This window comes from Dromaius novaehollandiae, chromosome 2, assembly GCF_036370855.1.
Source record: "Dromaius novaehollandiae isolate bDroNov1 chromosome 2, bDroNov1.hap1, whole genome shotgun sequence".
Taxonomy (NCBI): domain Eukaryota; kingdom Metazoa; phylum Chordata; class Aves; order Casuariiformes; family Dromaiidae; genus Dromaius; species Dromaius novaehollandiae.
This window is the reverse complement of record NC_088099.1, coordinates 133,480,373-133,500,788: the sequence shown is the minus strand read 5'-3', so window position 1 is coordinate 133,500,788 and position 20,416 is coordinate 133,480,373. Positions and strand designations below refer to the sequence as shown.

The 20,416-nt window shown below is 37.7% G+C and overlaps 1 protein-coding gene across 1 annotated transcript in view; it reads right to left on the bottom strand.

The window, feature by feature from the left end:
• CA8 (carbonic anhydrase 8) overlaps positions 1–20,416 on the bottom strand; it is a 50,727-nt gene that overhangs the window by 8,438 nt on the left and 21,873 nt on the right. Inside the window, exons 4-8 of the mRNA XM_026102393.2 lie at positions 18,365–18,460; positions 15,857–15,919; positions 14,423–14,471; positions 11,157–11,269; positions 5,176–5,348 (exon numbers count right to left, since the gene is read on the bottom strand). Of these exons, the coding sequence (XP_025958178.1) occupies positions 5,214–5,348; positions 11,157–11,269; positions 14,423–14,471; positions 15,857–15,919; positions 18,365–18,460 (456 nt within the window). The 3' untranslated portion in view covers positions 5,176–5,213. The remainder of the gene's footprint in view (positions 1–5,175; positions 5,349–11,156; positions 11,270–14,422; positions 14,472–15,856; positions 15,920–18,364; positions 18,461–20,416) is intronic.

Genomic DNA, 20,416 nt, shown 5'->3' with positions numbered 1-20,416 from the left:
TATACACCCTAATTTGCAAAGAGAGGTAGACATGTGCCTACCTCCATAAGTATGCCACACTGAATTCCGTATCATTATCCATGGAAGTTGATATCCACGTGTTTAAAACCAGACATCTTTCTGACTCACTGTAAAAATTCTCAGTACCTTCTGGGAATTTTGCTTACAGATTTAGCCACTGATATAACAGAGAAGACGGCATGTCTAGCAAATCAATTATGTGTAAAGTAATAAGGATTAAAGAGAGGATAGTACATTCACTGGAAACCACAAACAGTGCTGTTTTCAATGAAAAATACACTACCGAAAAAGTGTATCCATACATCAGGTAAGGTGATGAGCCCAAAAATATGATAGCCTGCTGGAATATTAAAAAATCACGTTTAAAAAAAATGAATCAGGCCCCAAATTGATGAAGACTAGCCTTTAATAAGAACGGTAGATTTAGGGTTTTTCTTATTTGCTTTCTAAGAGTGATAGCATTTGTTGTTCCCATTTTTAAGCTTTTCTGTATAACAATAAGAACCACAAATCTTTTTCCAGGATTATCTGAAATTATCAGGAAGTAGCCTGATGCCCTTAGCAAAGGCTCTGAGACAAGTATCAAAAATTAGCGGTAATACAAAGGTCACAATGCTATCCTTTCTCCCTTTTCTTTCAGAAAAGGATCTGTGGATCCTGGTGGACAGGAGGTTGAACATGAGCCAGCAATGTGCAAAGCACATCAAGCAGCCTCCTGGGCTGTGTTAGGAAAAGTGTTGCTAGCAGGTTGAGGGAGGTTTCTCCCTAACTCAGCACTGGTCAGACAACATTCATGGTGCTGGGTCCAGTTCTGGGCTCCCCAGTACAAGAGAGACATGGACAGACTGAAGTGAGTCCAGCAAAGGGGCACGAAGATGATTAAGATATTGCAACATCTGTCAAACGAGCAAGGACTGAGAGAGCTGTTACTGTTTATCCTGGAGAAGAGAAGGATCTTATCAATGTGCATAAATACCAGCCGGGAAGGAGTAAAGATGGTGCCAGACTCTTCTCAGCGGCATCCAGTGACAGGACAAGAGGCCAAGGGCACAAATTGAAATACAGGAAATTTCATTTAAACATAAGAAAAAACATTTCTACTCTGAGGGTGAAACACTGGAACAAGTTGCCCAGAGAGGTTGTGCAGTCTGCATCCTTGGATGTATTCAAAACCCAATCAGGCAAGGCTCTGAACAATTTGCTCTAGTCGACCCTGCTTTGAGCAGGGGGGTTGGACTAGACGATCTCCAGAGGTCCCTTCCAACCTCAACTATTCTATGATTCTATTTTCTTCACTATCTAAAATATAACTGAAATTGTTTTCCCGTCATGTCTGAAAACAAATCTGCACTGAGCTTTCCCTCCAACTTCCTTACCACCTGATTGGCTCTATCACAGGTGGATATGACTGAAAGAGGATGGAAATAGCAAAAAAAAAAAAAAGCCTTTTCTAGGGAAATGGATGTACAAACTTCAGCAGCTCTAGGAGATAAAGGACATAAAGACTGTTGGTAAAGGCTGTATTTCAAGAAACTCCACAGAATAGAATCCAAAGACATTAGCCCCAGGCTATAAGAGACAGATGCATATTTGGGTAGGTCGGTTCTGTGGAAAAGCAGAGTCAAAAGAGGCCAACTAGACAGCAACCTACTTACCCTACAGCCAATGAGTGGTTAAAGACAGAAGTGCAGCTAAAAAGTTCAGGCGAACTTCTCTATCTGCTGTGTCCTCCTGAATATGCCCTTTAGAGCCTGGCTAGACTTCATCCTAGAACTGGAGGGGACTACTTGGAGATCCGGCCTTTCTTACGATAGAGAAAAAAAACCCTCACATTCAAAAAAAAAATGACCTTTACCTGAGATCACACACTATGGTATATCAGGCTCAGGTAATCTCTGCCTTCAGTTCAACAAACTACCACAAATTGCATCAAAGATCAACATCTTATATGCCATTTGATGATAAACCACAAAGGGCTCAGCTCTGTCAAGATTTCAACCACAGTTGAGATGTTCTAAAGATTTATGAATATGGCATACTTCGAGCCAGCATTCTGATTCAGTCAAAACTAATTAGACCTTTTAAACAACCTCTTTGTACTCTTCTCTATACACCACTTACACTGAAACATTTGTCTCCTTTCCTTGACAGACTCATGAAGTCAGAAACTAATGTTGCTAAGGTTCTTCAAGCGGCTGCATCACACGGCTTGGAATAAAAGAGAAAATATTGGAAACTCTATAGACAGGAGAGTTCCAGCAGCCATGGGGGGGGGGGGGGGGCACCATGTCAAAAAAGAAGTCCACTCGTGTGTTCATAACTGTAATTGTAATTTGTAATTCACGGCATACCAGAGCTTCAAAATAAAAGATACTCCCCTCTTTGAACGTAGGGGATGCTCCCCCTTCGGTCATTTTGTAGATGCCACCCTGCAAACTATCATCTCCCTGTCTGCTACTGCCTCTTCATAGGAATATTCAGCCAACAGAAGAACTCCCAGTTGAAGGACCATCATTCATTCCTATGAAAGACAAAAGATGCCTTTTCTGAGGCTATCTGACCTTCATGGGGAGCTGCTGTCCCTTAACACCTTTCTCCTGGAGAAAACAGTGCTAGGAAAGTGTTACAAAGTAGAATGGTTTTCTTCCTCTTCTAGAGGTGATCAAGGCCACATGGTTTCTTTTTAGGCTTCATATACCTAGTTCCAGCCCAGCCCATCAGAGACAAACTCAGTAGCAAGAATGTACTGTGAACCCTTCATTGGTTCTGTGCTATCTGGACTGATGCACCCAAAACTAAAAAGAGGACTTGGCCAAATGAATTTCTGATAAATAATTCAGTTAGGTGTGGAGAGCCAAAGCCCATGTCTTCTGTGTGCTCTCACAATGCCTATAGTCACAGTTCTTTTTCAGTGCTTGAGCATCCATAATTAGCAGAGCCCTACAGTGAATACTAACATCTTATATTAAAAATTTCATCATTTAGGAATTAAAACTGCAGATTATTTTGTGAAGTATGGCCAAGATAAATATTATTTAAAACAATTATTTGTAAGTGTTGGCAAATGTAATAAAATTTCAAACAAGAAAGCAAAAGGGAAATTTTCACATTTCAATTCCAGCAGTTGCAAAAGTCTCTCATGCTTAAAATTCAAAGTCAGCGTATCAAGTAATTTCACTGTTACAGAGACTTGGATTACCTGCATTGGCCTTAGGGCATTATTCACTCAGAGAAAAATTGTACTTTAATATTGCTATGATTTTCTCAAGTAATTTTTATGCAGAAGTTGGGTTAAATTTGAATCATCCATTTCAAGATTAACTGATGACATTTTGTGATTGCAGAGAACCATGTAATTGAGAATTGGGCTTAGAGATGTGCCCAAAATTAAATATGGGAAGGAGAAAACAATATTAATGGAGAGACCAATGTTTTGTTTTCTTTGCTTAAATTCTGGGATGCTGATATTAAATCAGGTTATAAAATACAAAGAAATACTTACTTGGAAAATACTTCAATGCTTACCTTATATTGAAAGACCTTCATCAAATTTTTGGCCACTGTCCCAGCCAATTTAATAATTTCTGTCACATGCAGGAAGAAAGATAATCTTCCCACTGGGTTTTAATGCATCCATTTTTGGAAGCTTTAAATTATTAATCTGTGCCAGGGGTTATCTGCTGCCTGATCATTTGTTAACTTCATATGAAGTTGGGGGCTGGACCCAGAGCATAGCATGAAAAGGCTTGACTCCATAGCAGAGTCTGAAGTGAAGTAGGATGTTCTGTCATTGACTTAGATAGGACAAGAACTTAATGCACAAATAAATGTCCTTACCCTACAGTGCATATCAAAACTTTTCAGCAGTATTCTTCCAGGTGAAATTCTGGATAAATTGGTTCTCTTTGTGAGCACATGGCTTTGAAGAAATACGCAAAGAGAAAGCTGATGCCTTTATACAATGGATTCTACCAGTAAAATAGGGTAATGAGTTTTATTTAAATGGTTGTGTTGTTATTTAAATAAAATTCATTGTAAGATACTATATGAAAACTTTTATTAATTTATGTTACAAAGATGTAGGACTTACTACAGAAAGCAAATGAAGACTTTTGTTCTTTTTTGAAGACTTTTCAGAGCAGTTGTCTTATTAGTGGCAGGTGGGGCCACTTCTACTGCAAAATCAACCATAAATGTTGTTGTCTGACTGACTAATTCCATGGTAGCTAGTCTTGATAGCAAATTTTCTTTAATTTAAGTCTCTAAGAATCTCATTATCAGGCTTTTCATTATGGTAAAGCATTGATTACCTAAGTGTAATGAGGCTTAGTGAGTAACGGTAGAGTATTGAGGGAATTTTCCTTCCAACTGATAGAGGCTGGGGGAACATGACAGGGGAGGTTTTAATAATTCAAGTGTGGATAATGCAGGTTCACATGTGTATTAGCTCTTATGCACTGAATCTAAAATTATCTTAAATTCTTGCTCTGTGAGCCAAAGGGAGCTAGAAGCATCACTGAGGATAAGAAGGAACAACTACCTTGATAAATGAAATAATGTGAAAAATTAGCCATGACAGAAGTTAATTAATCAGTCTCCTCTTGTATCTGCACTGGTTTTCCACAAGATTCATTGTCGGGCTGGCAAAGTACAGCATCCTAACACAGAGAGAAGAGATCCAAAAAAAATCCTTCCAGAATTAGTAACCTGTTTCTTAATATATAACACTAGAAAGACTCATCAATAATTGATCTTGTAAAAACACATTAAGAAATCAACCAGCACACCTCTATAACTGGGAAATCTATCACATAACCTTAGGTGTAATCTGCTACTGCTCACTGCAGTAGGAGAATTTGCAAAGCTGCAAGAAATAACTGTGATCTAACTATGCTTGATCCACTATCTACTGAAGTCAACACAAAGACTTCAATTCACCAAACTGCATATTAGATTCCAGCCACTGAAGAACCTAATTCTTAGCATTTCAGAAAGGTAAACCAAACTATTTTTACCATAGGATAAAATAAAATATTAAAGAGTCAAGATTTACAATTGTGACAATGTACTCTGTGCATTTTTTTCTCCTTCAGCAAAATCTCCCCAATGAAAATTATTTAAACATTTTGATTTTTCTGCTAAGCTTTTACTTACCTGAATAATGATTTATTTTTGTTTTTCTTCCTCTTCTGCTACTGGAATGCAGCCCTGATGACTCTGTCGCTAAGTGGCTGAGTTGGTCTAAAGTTATCTCCTAAGATTCCATCACAGCCCTCTAAAAGTTCTGCACCTTTAACATGTGTCCTCAATCTACGAAATTCTTCTATCTGAAAGGCAGAAAACAAACATGAAGAAGCTGCAATACATTCCTCACCATGGGACTAATGATCAAAAGCAGACATGCCCAGTCACTATTGCAGCTTTGACTCTTTGAGTATTTATGTACCATGTATTTAAATATTATTACCCTTTTAAAATAATTGGCAGCACTGTCAAAACATGTAACATGTAGGGAAAAATAAGAACTTTTATGCACATGGTTCTGCAAACTTATCCTTCATGTTTTCATCATTTTGGGGGGGATCTATATCCTTCCTATCCATTGTAGATTACATCCCACAAACCAACCTCACAGTTATTACATCAGGGTAATAAATTCTTGTCTTCTTCAAAGAAGTGCATTTCAGGAATAACTCAGTCAACTGGAAACAGTTACGAATTTTTTTCACTGATTTATTTATTGCCTGAAATTGTTGCTTCATTTAAATAAATATTATTTGCTAAACCAGGAGCATTTTGATCAGACTCTCAACTTTAGATGAAATCTGTCAGCACTTTACACTGAAAAGTATCATGTTTTTTCCAATCAAAATGAAACTACACTTCAAAGGTTCTGTAGATGTCAGTGCTAAATATTCTTTTTATCAAATATAATTTTGAAATAATCATATAAAATATTTCAGTTGATCCAAAGGAAATACTTGACGTATTAATCTCACTTCTTGCGATTTTTCAGTTTTATCTGATTTATGTTGGTGATAAATGTCAGTAGCTTTCATCTCTGAACCCAGTATCAGCATTGAGCTATATGTGATAAAAGACTAAGAAAATCAGTGCATCTTTCAGCAATATTACACATCATTGTTCAATAGCATCGTTTTTAGAAGTATGTTATTTTAAATGAGTAGTTACAATTACTAAAAAAACTGCATTTGTTTTCACTTTGGCATGTTGACAAACTATCTGAGCTGGATACAGCAAATCCACCTGAAGGCTGACTCATGCAGGCTGAACCTCTTGTACTTCTTGCACTGACCCTGTGATGCCTCGCTATCCAGCTCAGCTGTACCTTGAAACTGAAGCTACATAGAAAGCATAATGGAGTCTGGAATATTTTATCATTTTATCATTTATCATTTTATCAGCTGAGAGATTAGAGAGAAAAACACCCTATGTGGGACTAAAGGGAGAATACAAATCTGATCCCAGAATTAAAGGAAATGAGGTACTAAACAGCAGGTCATGGCATTTTTATTCTTATATTGCCTGCAGAGAATAGTTTCCTATCGCAATTTGAAAGATAACTGCTTTCATTGTTGTTTTCCACTCTACAGCATAAATGATACAGAATTATATAGCTGATTTAGAGGCTGGCTTTGCTCTGCTGCTTTTTCCTCAAAAACCACTGTACCTAGAAACCAACACTCCTCTGCTTCTTGCAGCTGAGATACAGGCAGCAACTTAGCTGCCTCATCTGAAAAGATGAAAGGCAGAAAAAACTGTTAAACTCCTTTAAAAGTGTTTTTAAGGGCAGATCCTTATTTTGGAAGAGTTTTTTATGTTTATGTTTTAAATCAAACTGAAAACAAACCCACTACAGGCTTGTGAACTGAAAAAGTCTTCCAGACTCAAATGCTGGTAAATCACTGAATAGATTCTGTAAGATAGCCTTGTTCACCACCGCTGAACTGAACCAACACTGCAAAGTCTGAAATAAATGTAGTTTAGGAAGGAGCATTTTACAAGAATGTGGTGTTTTTTGGATCTTCTGAGAATGAGAGATTTCAAATAAATAGAGATGAAAGAGAGGGGAAAGCCGACTCTGTGAAAAGCTGGCATTTATGAACTATCTGCTGCTGTAACTACAAATGCTTGTCCAATCCCTACAGTGGAAACTTTCTCCAGGAGGTACTCCTCACAGAGCAGCTTTCAGTTTGTTCAGTCAAGAAAGTACGACTGACCTGATCCCCATGCCTGTCCTTTAGTTTGCAGGGAAATCAGGAATTGCAGCCTCACTCTGGAGGGTGGATCACTTCTGAGCCCGCCAGTCTCCTTGTTCAATCTTTGATACCATGATTCAGAACCACCTGACAGAGATCCTCTATATACACAGTTGTCCACTTCACTCTTGAGAAGTGGTTCTGTCAAAAGAGAACACCTGCCTAAAAAGAACACCAGCTGTGCTGATACTACTTTTCCCACTACATTTCCACGTGGAAAAGGGAATGTGTGTGTCCCACTGATTCTGCTTCATCTAACATGGGATCATTTACTATCTCCTCTCCACCTTCTTCATTTACCTTCTCCTCTTCCATCTTCTCACAAATCAGTGCTACGAAGCACACCTTGTAGGACTACAGAGGAAATAGGTACTTTTGGCAGACACAGATAAAATCCTTGGATATCCACACACGTTCAACAGAAACAGCCATACATAAAAGTTCTTCTCATGCCCAGAAGACCCTGAGGATGACCCAGTCCTGTTCACACTGAAATTCAGGATCAAATTCTACCCAGTGGAAGAGTAAATCCACAATGTTAACATCCACATTTCTACTGAGCAAAAACAAAGTTTATATTTCGCACAATTTTTCAATGAATGTTTATACCACTTCTCCGCAATGCCTAATATTGCTTTATTCCGTTTTACTTAAATATTTGCTTAAGAACAGAACAAACAAAATAAGGAATATTTGCATGTTTTCTCTATGCACATTTCTCTTAAATGAGAAATAGGAGCATTTTAATTTTCCTTGGAAATTTCACATGCCTTCATGAAAACAGACCTGTTTCCCAGTGAACAGAATACCATGAACCTTACGGAGTACTTTATTTCACAGACTACACAAATTTTGCATAATTTCTACTCTGTCTGGGCTAGTTACTATTTCTGTCCTTTAAAATGATTTGATTTCGAATCTGCTAGAGAAAAGGACTAGAGACCTAGCTGCTCAATACAAAACCAGTTAACTCTGACAATGAGTACAGCAGAACAGCAGCTCCTCACTGCATCATTGGTTAAGATCCCTGCTCTGACTGGCTTAGACAATGTACTTGTTCTGTGCTTCAGTGAACCACAAAGCAAATTATTCACAAACATCCAATTTTAAAAATATATAGTGGAGAGAAGCACGAGCAAGTCTTTCCCCATTTTTTCCTGCTCTTTACAGGCCTACTAGGAGGGAGTTTTCTATTTTTCTCATTATATTTCTGTTGTCTACACACATGCGCTAGGTGTCTCACAATAGCGGTCAAAATGTAATTCTTTCTGTGTGGTACGTTTTAACATGAGAAAAGTGAGTATGATAAAAACACAAAAAGAGGGCAGTGTGCAAAAAGAGTACTGTCAATAGCACAAGGCAGCTTTCCAGATGAGGCTTGATCTGCATTCCACTGAGGTCAATAATATAACTCCAAGAATCAGACTGCAAAGCCCTTATTCTCAGGTACTCTCATAGGTACTCTCACATGCACAAATAGTCCAGCTACTTAATTGCAGCCAAAATGCTGAATACAAGTTAAAGACTTGGATGCCCAGGTTATAACAAGGTATTCTGGCACCCACAAAGAGATCTTATTTTGGTCACCCTGGAGAACTCTCAGTGCATTTTGACTTTGAAATCGCAGAATTATTGTCTCTCACTTGCCCCATAGTTTTTCCCAAATGACATCTGAAAGGAGGATCTGACGCAAATTAAATTTTTATCCCATCTTGGCAACAGCCCTTCACGTCTTTAATAAGGCTCTTCTGCACAACCTTGATTTTAATGCTGCTGTATTCATAAGTAACAATGAGGATTTTTCTAATTGATGCTTGTCTACAATGAGTGCAAAGCATTGTGGACCATCTTGGCATGAGTCTGCTCCAATCTCACTCTGCTCCAGAGCCACATCTACCTGCATGCTATGTCAGCAGCAGGGTGGCAGTATTGTCACCCAAGCTATCCATGACGTGTAAGCCCTTCATCACTGCAATGTTCTTGTTGGATTGGGTTTAGTTTAGTTTAGGTTAGTCCCACGTAAGGCCATGCTATAACTCATCAAGGCAATCCGTAAGCCAGCTATCCCTCACCTAAAGCTCCAGGCCATTCTCATGAATCACGCTCTTTTCCCTTACATACATGATGTATGTATGGGAGGGTCTCTCTTAAAAAGAGAGGTATTCAAGATGTGCTCAGTAATTAAAGCACAAAGGCAATGCTGAAATATGGATTTTTACATCAGTAGCACAATATTTCTTACATGGAGTTTTATCCCCTTCACACCACATTCTACCATCTTGTTTTCTTGTGGTAAATGAGCAAAAATGCTTTCTTAATTCCTCTTTCCATCCTCCCCACTTCCTTCTCCCACCATGCATGCATGGCTTGAACTGTGCCCTCTTCTGCACGTTGGCTGCATTATGGTCACCTATAAAGGACTGTATGCAAGCAGACCTGGTTAGCTCACCACAGATCTACATGGAAACAAGTTGGTCTTGTAGTTTTTTTTAATTACATACTATGAACAGTCTGTCTTCCACTATAGCCCACAAAAACTACTATTCTTACAGTAACATTTATTAAGCTAAAAGTCCTTTATTAATATACCTAAAAATTCTATGAGTGGCATATAAAATTAGGGAATAGAGACTACAAAATACATAACAAGTATGAAATAAGAAGTCATACATCAGCTCAGTCTTACAGCTGTGGTCTTTATGCTTCTGATTAAGTCCTCTCATTTATTCATATCATAGCTGGATGATTAGCTGCCAAGTTACAAAGTATACTCTGTCTTTAAAAATTATTCTGAATCTAATAATGTCCGTAGATGTGTTTTCTTTTACTCAGTAGTAAATAATCATAAGATTTATCCTTTCATAACCAAATAAATACCAGAATCATAATAGGATATATTAAAGTTGCAGTTAACTTACAAATAAGTTTATTGGGAACTACCGCTTTTATCCTAAGAGTAGAACTAAAATTCAGTTTTCCTACGAAAAGAAATATTGGCAATTTCAAATGAGAAGTTGTTAGAATATTTTGATAGTATTACTAGTAAAATTTTAGACTATTAAAGCTGAAATAATTTAAATTTTAATTTACCACCTTTTATGCTTTTCTTTCTCCTTCTGTTTGCACATTTTTCAGAACAGGCAGTAAAAATTAAAGCATTCAGCTTCAAGGATTCTAGACAGTTTCTCTTAGATTATACCCACATTTCTCCAGCTGGGATTCACTGACTGCAGGATCATACTCATTTGCTCAGTGCCAGCTGTTTTCATTGGGATTATTTGTAGACAGGTTTGAAATGTCTTCTATAGAGACATTCATGTGAATGTTAGGTATTATTAATAAAAGTACTTAAAAATACATATATGTGAAATCAAATTGAAATAGGCAGTTTTCATTAGCCATTTATTATAAAATAGAACTAAAAAAAAGAACAAGGTAAGTTAAGTAGAGTTCAATGCAATATAGCTAACCTACACTATGTTAACATTTTTTATTCTCCAGGACATAGCGTCTCCCTGTGCTTTTTTGTTCCTTTAACATCAAAAAGCAGTGATATTTGAAAGCTTACGATTACAAAGAATTGAATTTCTTTCGCCCATTGACTCCTTTCTTTCCTTTTTACTTTAATAAAGAATCATTTTAAATGCAGATGACAAATGATAACAAGGTTTTTCATCTCTGACCTTTCCATTGCTTTCAGTGACTCAAAAAGCTTAACCTTTACTTGAAAAGTCATGTACTGATCTAATGGGATCTTCAAGGAGAAGCAGATATAATGCCCTGGTATATGTATTTGCACGCTATAACCTTTAGCTCATAACCATATTCTAAGGTCACTTTAAGCACAGCTGTTACCTGCACTTGGGACACAGTCAAAGGATAGCGAAATAATATCCAGGTGACACCTTCACTGCAGGGTGGAATGGTTAGGGAGCCCTCATATACCCAGTAGTCACGTAGTAACGGATCTGAAATTAAAAGAATTATTGAATTTTAATGACATTAAGGAAGAGGACTGTGTCTTTTAATTATGATAGCTTATGATAGCCATGGGCTTGTTCATATGACAAAGTTAGTATGCAGTAAGCTAAGGTGTGAATTTATAGCCTGCCAAGTACCATCCACTGCTTTCTCATGTGAACATATGTGAGTCCAGTCACTAACTCCCCTTTGAAAAGAAGTTAATTTGGTGTCAGTGTGCTGTAAATCTCCTCACTTACTTTACAATAACTTCTCGCTGTAAATGACTATTTTATAGACGAACATGTCATTTTACAGAAGTGAAAAATAACATGTGCCCAACTCCTTAAAGTTACGTAGCAAATAAATAATAAGGTGGGAAAGAGCCTCCAGGTTTCCTGATCCCACATTCCCTACTGTAATAACTGTTAGATCTGCCCTCCTTTGTGCCTAGCTCCACATGTTTGAAAGAAGGGATGGGGGAATTAGATATCTTCTTGTCACTCTGATCAATTAGAATCTCAAGCCCAATACTGCATGGAGCTTAAAGTTCATCACTGGATTGAGATCTAAACTCCTTATCTCCTGCTAACAGAGGCAGAAAACATCAGTGTCAAAAGCTGTAAGAAAGATCCCATTTACAAAGTAGAGGCATGAAAAAGGCTGTGGTGATTAAATTTGGACTGAATTCTGTATTTAGGATATGCTTTAAGAACGAATTTAGTTTTGTAGAAAAAAATCAGTGAAAACAATTCCGCTCAAATTGTTTAGTTCAGAATTCTTGTGACATACTTATTTGAGATACACTAGTGCCTCCTGGCTTTGGAAAAGGGACTTGAATTTCACAGGAAAAAAAAAACAGAGTTTATGCAAGGAATTATGCTGTTGTCTCTCATGAAAATGTACAACAGTTTGTCCAAGCAGAGCTTTAACTCTGCACACAACAACTTTGATTTTAATGATTAAATTCCTCAGAGATTCCAATCACATTGCACTTCAGGAGTGAGACTAAGTAGGGTTATCCTTTCCTGCTGCAGGCCACATTCACAATGACTCCCCAACACAGCTTTTTAAGTATGTAGAAGAAACTGCCTGATTTGAAAAGGGGGGACAAGAATCAAACCTAGAGAGAAAATGGAGACAAAGGGAGGTTCACCCTGACAGGGAGCTAGGGAAGACTGTGATCAGCTTGACGAGGACAGGATGGGATGCTGGGAACTGGAATAAGTTTGCTCGGTTGACCTAACCTGTCACTGCCATTTCACTAGTAGCTCAGAGGAATATCATTAGAATTAAACCCTCCTAATGAAGCATGTGATTGTCAGTAAATAGTTTTGTTTTATTGGTGTAATTTTCTTTTACAGTTAGGGAATTACACAGAAAATCCATTGAAAGAAAGTTGCATTGTCAAACACTCAAAAGTTAAGAGTTGCAAGAATTAACTCAGCCCTTCCTGTGCATGCATTGTGACAGTCTCGTGACATTATCATGTATGATTTTTCTAGAGAACTCTTCATCATTTAGTTGCAAAGATCGATGAAATTCTCCTGAATAGCAGCTACTAACATTTGGTTTTCCTACTGTTCAGTATGTGGTCCTAGGTCTTCTTTTATCCATGCTATTCAAATCCTGCTTGTTAGAAGGACCTAATTTTTCATTTCCTCCTGAGTATTTCTAAAGCACTCATTTCTTCACTGAGTGCTTCAAAAACATGAAGTAATTTATTTTTCCAACACCTCAGTGTGGTGAGGAAGGACAGATTATCCCCCAATTTTAAAGCTGGGGAACTGAGACACAGAGAGATTAAGGTCAAATGCATCTATTCATTTGAGATGTGCAATATGACATGCTTAGAACCTGATTTCTCAGAGTAGTTAACTTTCTATAGCACTTTATGCAGAGCACTGCTCCCATTGACTTCAGTTGCAGCTGTAAGCACTCAGCACTTCTGCAAATCAGACCCCATGATCTCAAGTCAGGCACCTAGAAAATGAGGAACACACAGTTAGATATCACTTGTTAAAAATGAGGTTTATGTGACTTGATTAGCATCTAACAGGAACTTTGAAGCAGGGTCCTGTAAAAAACAATTTCTGGTCATGCAATTAAAGGATGTTTTATAACGTAAATGTATAAAGGGGCACAGGCAGCCTTAATTCCTGCAATTCCTAATTGCTGAGCAATTGACTTTGCAACCCAAACAATGGTCTTTCAATATAGTTAATATAGATCAGGGTTTCTTTGGAAAATTAGTTTAAAGCTCTCGCCACTATGACACAGAATTTAGCTCAGAAGCATTCACTGAAGAAACATTTCTCTTCTAGAAATGTATTTTTTCAAGACAAGGTAGAGTAAGTGGTTGTTTCTTATTGTTACTCTCTAATTTTTTGCTGCATGAATTTGAATTTCCTCCCATTGACACTGTTCTTTATATGTTATTCAGGTGTCATAGCACTGGTATTGTCTTTTGATGCTACCAGAAAGTAACTTGGTAAGTGGGTAATCTCATTCTTTCTTGAGTGAAAACAGGCACTGTTTGAGGAACATCAGCTTCCCATTTTATGCAGAAGTAATGGAAGGATTTCACACAGCTCCCCTCCAGGTGGGATAACAAATCATCAAGAAAGCTAGCCACAGCTTTGCTGACAACCCCACATATACTGAAGCAATGCTACAATGTCACATTTCATTTACATGATGCAGGTGAAAAGTTACCTTAAGTATCAAAAGGACTTTTTCCATATTCCTATTAGCACCATTAGGTATAAAATACACTACTACCTTATAGGATACTCTCTCAGGCTTGCAGACAATTCTCTTGATCAAGATCATCCCAGCCTCTGCAATCAACTTCAAATAGACAATGTTTTCTAGACCTATTTTATCTCAGCATGGGTCTGTGCCCTTACTGCTGTGAACACGGGCTGTAACTACCTTTGAGTATCACAGTTCTCCCTCTCCCCATGATCCAGCTCTATTGTAGAGGCAATGCTTTTGAGACCGATAATGGGCACAGTAAGGAACAAGATGGACATTCACTGGATAATTTCCAGATAGACACTATTTCTTTCCTGTGTTAGACAACATTATCTTCCCATGTCAGAAATGATAAAGAGCTTTGCCAGTAATCCACCCACACAAAAGTAAGTAAAGGCACCTACCTGGCAATAAAGAGTTGGGATTAAAACAGGGTATTGTTTTGGACTTTCCCTGAAAAAATGAATACAAATCAATCTCATCTCTAGTTTCTTATTAAAACGATGATGAATGGAGAGGGAAAACACACCATGTGTTGTTATAACGTTAAGCGTTGAATTCATGTCCACAGCAACCACATTAATAGCCTTCATTTAATCATCATGGCATTTGTCCTTGCACCTAAACAAACACCTTTTTTTTGTATGTTGTATTTTAAATTTAAGGTTATTTCATCAGTTTTTTAACTCCATGCTTTTTGTACCTGGGCTCCTTTCAGATCCCAACCTTAAAATTCTCTACATAAAATTTAGTGTTTCCATACCAACTGAAGTCGTGGACCAAGGGCCAAAGTGAGCGTTTCCTTGACCAGCATAGACAACATCTACTAAAATAAAGCTGGTTGCACATATTTAATGAAAGCAAATTTTACATATGCACAAAGTATGTTTCATGCTGACCCTCCGAAGACCACTAGTTTAACATGCTGATGACTTGGCCTTTCACAACCTTCATCATCTTACTGTGCCTTCAGTAACGAAACTGCATAGCACTCTGTACACTGCTGTTCTTTTTCACAGACATCTAAATAAACAATTAGTTTTTAAAATTAAACATGATGCCTGAAATTTACCATATATTATCTGACTAAAACAAGATTAAATTCTCTTCTAATAACAGCTTCTCATTCTTCTACTCTTCAGCATCCGCTGAAGTGAATGGATTGTCTCTCCAGGCTAATAGAGAAAACTTTTCACTCACAGATCTCCAAATACCTTATAATCAAAGGTAAACATGATTATTTCTATTTTACAGACAGAGACAGTGAAGCAGAGAGATTAAATAACTTGCCCAAGGTCATGCAAAATAGCATCAAAATTCTAAAGAGCACCCAGATCACCTCAATCCTGCTACACTTTTTATCTATTCTTCAGGTTCCCTACAAACAATCCACCTGACAAGGCTGCATTGCACTTTGGCTGTTTTCCCGCTGCAAGTTAATATGGGTATTTAGTTAAAGTATTTTTTCCTCTATGGATAAAACCAGACAAGTTCGGAGATGCTGCCACTGGGGATCCCTGAGCATGCTGCAGTGCTTAGGTTCACACTGACTCTGTACTGACAATCACTGAAAGTGTAGTATTTGCAATCAGTTCCTGGTACAAGAGATCAAACTATTCTTTGGTCAGAAAAGGAAGTAACTAAGTCTGTATATTGCCTAAAAATATTGTAAAATGATAAACTTCTGATGCAGGCCACTGGACTATGGCTTTCACATGTGGTTTTACTACAGACAAGCCTGAAACTATTCTCTTGGCTTCAGTGTTTCATATATACCCTTCCCTCACTTACTCCATCTCTGGTCAGTGAAGGTAGTATTTCTTCAGACAATGCCTTACCTTGTACTGGATGTCCTGGAGAATTTCAGTTACAGCCTTTAGGCCTACGTGTTCTTTCCCTATCTGAAATACAGCAAGCAAAGATGAATTTCAGTATTCTGTTATTTCTGAAACTGTGAGGCAATGCAGAGATCAACCAGTACAGCGAGTTCTGTAGTTGTTTTTAGTTAAGCTACACAGCCTTTCATTAGCCAAAAACACTGTTAGATGGCAACTCCAAACAATTATATCACATACAATAAAGTCATCAGCAAAAATTAAATGAGGTTTAAATAACTTTAAGGCAGAGACAGAAACTAATAGAACAAGAAAAGGAGGCAAAGTTAAGTTTATAAGTCTTAACTAACCTTGTTTTGCAGAATGCGCTGCATGTAAGGTCAAAATCATGCAGCACTGTGACATATAAATGCCAAGGATAGTTTGCCCTTACCAGTTTTTGTCAGAAGAATACAAAGAAAGGAACAGAGTGAAAAAACATGGCAGACACTTTTTTAATTTGTTCCACAGCATTGCAAATCTGGGCCAAGGTATCTCTGAATGCAGAGTGCAGAATGACAGATCCCCTCATTCACAGGCATCTCTAAGTTACTACAGGCAAAAGCCCAGCTCCATGAAGCCTGCAGCTTTGCCTTTACCAAATGTCTGTAAAGTACAGGTTTGGGGGCTTTCAAAAGAAACCAAATTTTGAAATAAGATTCTTATTTTCCATGAACATTGTTCACTCTGCACACTGATTTCAACAGAACTGCTTCTGACCTAAACTACCCAAACTAAGACCCTACCTTTCTACCTTCAAAACAACGCTGGCAAAATAGAAAGAACCTGAAGGGCCTTCCACTTGATTTCTTTGCCAACATGTACACATCTGAGGTGGGGAATGAAGTGGATATGGGTGAGAATAGGAGAGCTGGACCCTGAAAGATCTGTTCGCTTTTTGGTTTTTTGGAACACAGCACAACAGTAGTCACTGGAAGGAAACAATTAATCATCAACAAAATGTAGTTTGTATTTCTAGGAAGCCAGGAGGATTTGTTTGTTTGTTTCAGACTGGGATTTCAGTTTAAAACCTTCAAAGTAGGCAAAATAAACTGAAATCACTTCAGAGATGTGGTTTCTAGCTTAATAATCACCAAGATCAGTCACTTAAGTCAATGAAAATATTTCTGTTGACCTTAAAATGATTTTTCTGAGAAAACAATAGTACAAAACAATTATTTTCTGTATCTTTAACAAGAAAAAAATGGTGACTGAATTTGCTCTCCCCATCCCTTTAATAAACAGCATAAATACTATTTTTCCTCAGTCAATTTTAATTATATGAAGCCCTTCTTGGCTTCTGAGAAAGCACCCTGGAATGTTTAAGAACTCTGATTGAGGTGAGAGACCAGAAATGGAAAATGATTTCAAGATTTATTTAAGAACCTTATATATAACTTTCTAACTAACTCCAAGGTTACTTCTGCTGGAATTAGAAGGTGACTTACATAAGCAATCATGACACAACCCTCTAGGACACAAAGCTGAGAGAATGAAGACTTTCTAACATCCATTTATAGCAGTTCTGTCTCAATGTTGGAACTGTAACCAATGTACCTTTAAATTCAAACAGAGGTAAAGCTCAAAGGCACTCATAAAGTCATTATGAAATACGACAAATTAATAATACTACTGTGGAAAAAAATCCATTTGATCTAAGTATGTATTCTAAATCTCTCCCTCCAAACCAATTTAAATGGAACAGTTTGCCACTTCTCATGAGGAGGATGAGAAACTGGTATTTGGGGACTAAAACTGATAACCGTTCTTACGGGGAACAGCCCTCAAAAAATCTTCAACAGCAATTAGGCTGTTGGGCTAATGCCCTAGTTTGCAAGGCACCTTCTCACCAACAAGCTTTAAGCGTCCTCTTCCTGGGCTTTTCTGAGGGTTTGCCCAATCACTCATAACACTGTCATGTCTGATGTTTCTGAAGAAGCAATACAATCCTATTGCACATTTCTCCTATGTGAAGAAACACACTTGTACCTGTGTTTAGACAGGAACAATCCTACACAATCCTACAGTTTTGGGCTGTGCCAATGGGTCACTAGGCTTCCCCCCCCCCCCCCCCTTTCCTTTGTATATTTTCTCAGTCTCTGAACAATGGTCCTGGCCAGGAATGGAGAACACATTACAGAGACAGTGAAGCAGCTATGTCCCTTTAGACCTAGGGTGGACATCATAACTCCTTCTGCCGTCAGAGGAATGGAGAGTGGAGGTGTGTTTATAACCAGAGTCACTGAGAAAGAAGGCTTGACTTTGTATTTTCAATTCTTTAACCAACATACTTTTAATATACTATTTAAACAAGAATTGCTTATTTAGCACATGCATGGAACACGTGACAGAGAAATATCTTCTGAATAGCAGTCATACATTGTTTTATTTTATAACATCATTAAAAATGAAAGAAAACAGAAAGTAACTCAGACAAATGATAGTGCATGATCAGCAAGACAGGAATCTTACCTGCACAAACAGAGCAACAATAGCTATGCCGTGCTTCTTCCCTACTGCCTCATCAATGCTGCTGTACAGTGTGGAGTTCCAGTGCATTAGATGAAGCTAAAACAAAGCAATGCAAATAGACCAATAGAGAAAACATGTTTTGCAATTAAAAAAACATCAGGAAGTTAACTTTAATTAACAAAGTCTCTGCAGGTGTGTGATTGTGTGCACGCATGAATATAAATGTGTGCATGCCTGTGGCTGTGCACATATATATAAATGGATTCTTACTATGAACATCAGGAATGTCACAAGAAAAAAGATCAGCTGAAGAGAAAGTGGTTTTTAACCACTACCAAATGCCTGCAACAAAGGTGTGAATAACAATGCTAATGATGATTAACAAACTCCCTCGCTTTGGGCACTGAAAAAAGGTCAGCTAATGCAACCCACCAGCATAGCCTCTAAGCCAGTGACCTCTCTTCCCAGGTAGGAGTAGATTATGGACACAAGCTGTCCAAATGTATAGCTGACTGGCTGACTGTACTGTCTTAATGTCACTTGTCTCACATATCACCTCCCAGGATGTCACTCAAATGTCAGTAGTAGGTGTAGGTGAAGTGATTTGAGGAAAGGTTAAGTAGAGAGAAAGTTAAGGAGAGAAAAATGGCTGGAGGACAAGCTTAGGAACAGCAAAGGGCTGCTAAAGAATAAAATGAGAGCCATCAATTGCCACCTTCCACAAAGTAGCAGTGCCTATATGAGTTACTGCACATGTACACGTGAGGCGGTAAAGTGTCACAGCTGTCCAGCATGATTTGGGAGGTGGCATTTGAGAAAAGTACTGGAAGACAGAAAGCAAGACAGAAAGCATGGCACAAAGACAGAAAGAAAAAAAGGAAGGAAAGAAAGGAAAGGAAAGAAGGAGAGAAGGAAGGGAGGGAACAAGTAAAAAAGGAGGAAGGGAGGAATGGACAGGTGGATGGACAAACGGACAAAGTTATGTACTGAAAGGTAATACACATTTCAAACAGATGACTTTTTCCAATGCTAAAGCTAAAATATATTTTCTGTGGCTAGGTCTAATAACATTGCAGAGCTTTGACATTCTCAGAACATCTTCTTTCAAGTTTATCTGTCAACAACTTTTCAACATTCCACATAGATAAAGCACCTAAAAAAATACAAACTCTTAAATTTAATTCCTGTTATAAAAATCAAGTGAACAATGCTTTGCTCAATCATGTGTCTAAGAAGTTAAAATGCCACCCTCTAATTTAGTATTGTTTCCAGCTTCAGCAAAATCAGTTTTTAAAGCAGATAGATAGCATATCTTGTTATTTTGTGGGCCACTTCTGCCCAGCAACTGCCCTGTGAAGTGCTTATTGCCCCTTACTTAGCACGAGTTCACTCAGTGATCTCGGCGTTCACACAATCAGTTCCTCAGGCTATCACTCTACCCTTATTTCAACTCTGATGAAAATCTTGGCCACTAATCCTGATGATTGTTATTTCAAAAATCTTGCTCAATATAAAAAATTTAAATGAAAATAATGTAAATCAAATTAAAATTCAAATTAACATTACAAATAATTCAGTTCATGCTGATCAAAAGCATTTGCTGTGCTAAAAAAGGAAAATGAAAACTTTTTAAAATCCATTTGCACATCAGAATACTAATGCAAATGTACTTGACTATGGCTACAAAACTTCTAGATATAAAAATGAACAGTGTAAGGCAAGCACTCTTAGAACGAAACCATCTTGCTATTGCCCATGGATTTATTTGTGGTCACATATTTTAGACATATAAAAAGCTTTTTTTACACATTTGATTTGGCTTTGGCTTTAAAGAAACAAAAAAAAGGAATAAAATAATGGCAATTCAGTCTTCAACACTCACTTGAGTAAACAGAGCACTAATATCACCCAAGAAGTCAGATAGTTTGATTAAGGAATTGCATTTCTCTAAGAAATGCCTGGAGTTTGCAGGTATTAATTATCCACTAGAGGGGGCTCATGCAGTCTGATCATCTTAACCAAAATCCTGACATTAATGAGGAAACATAAGCC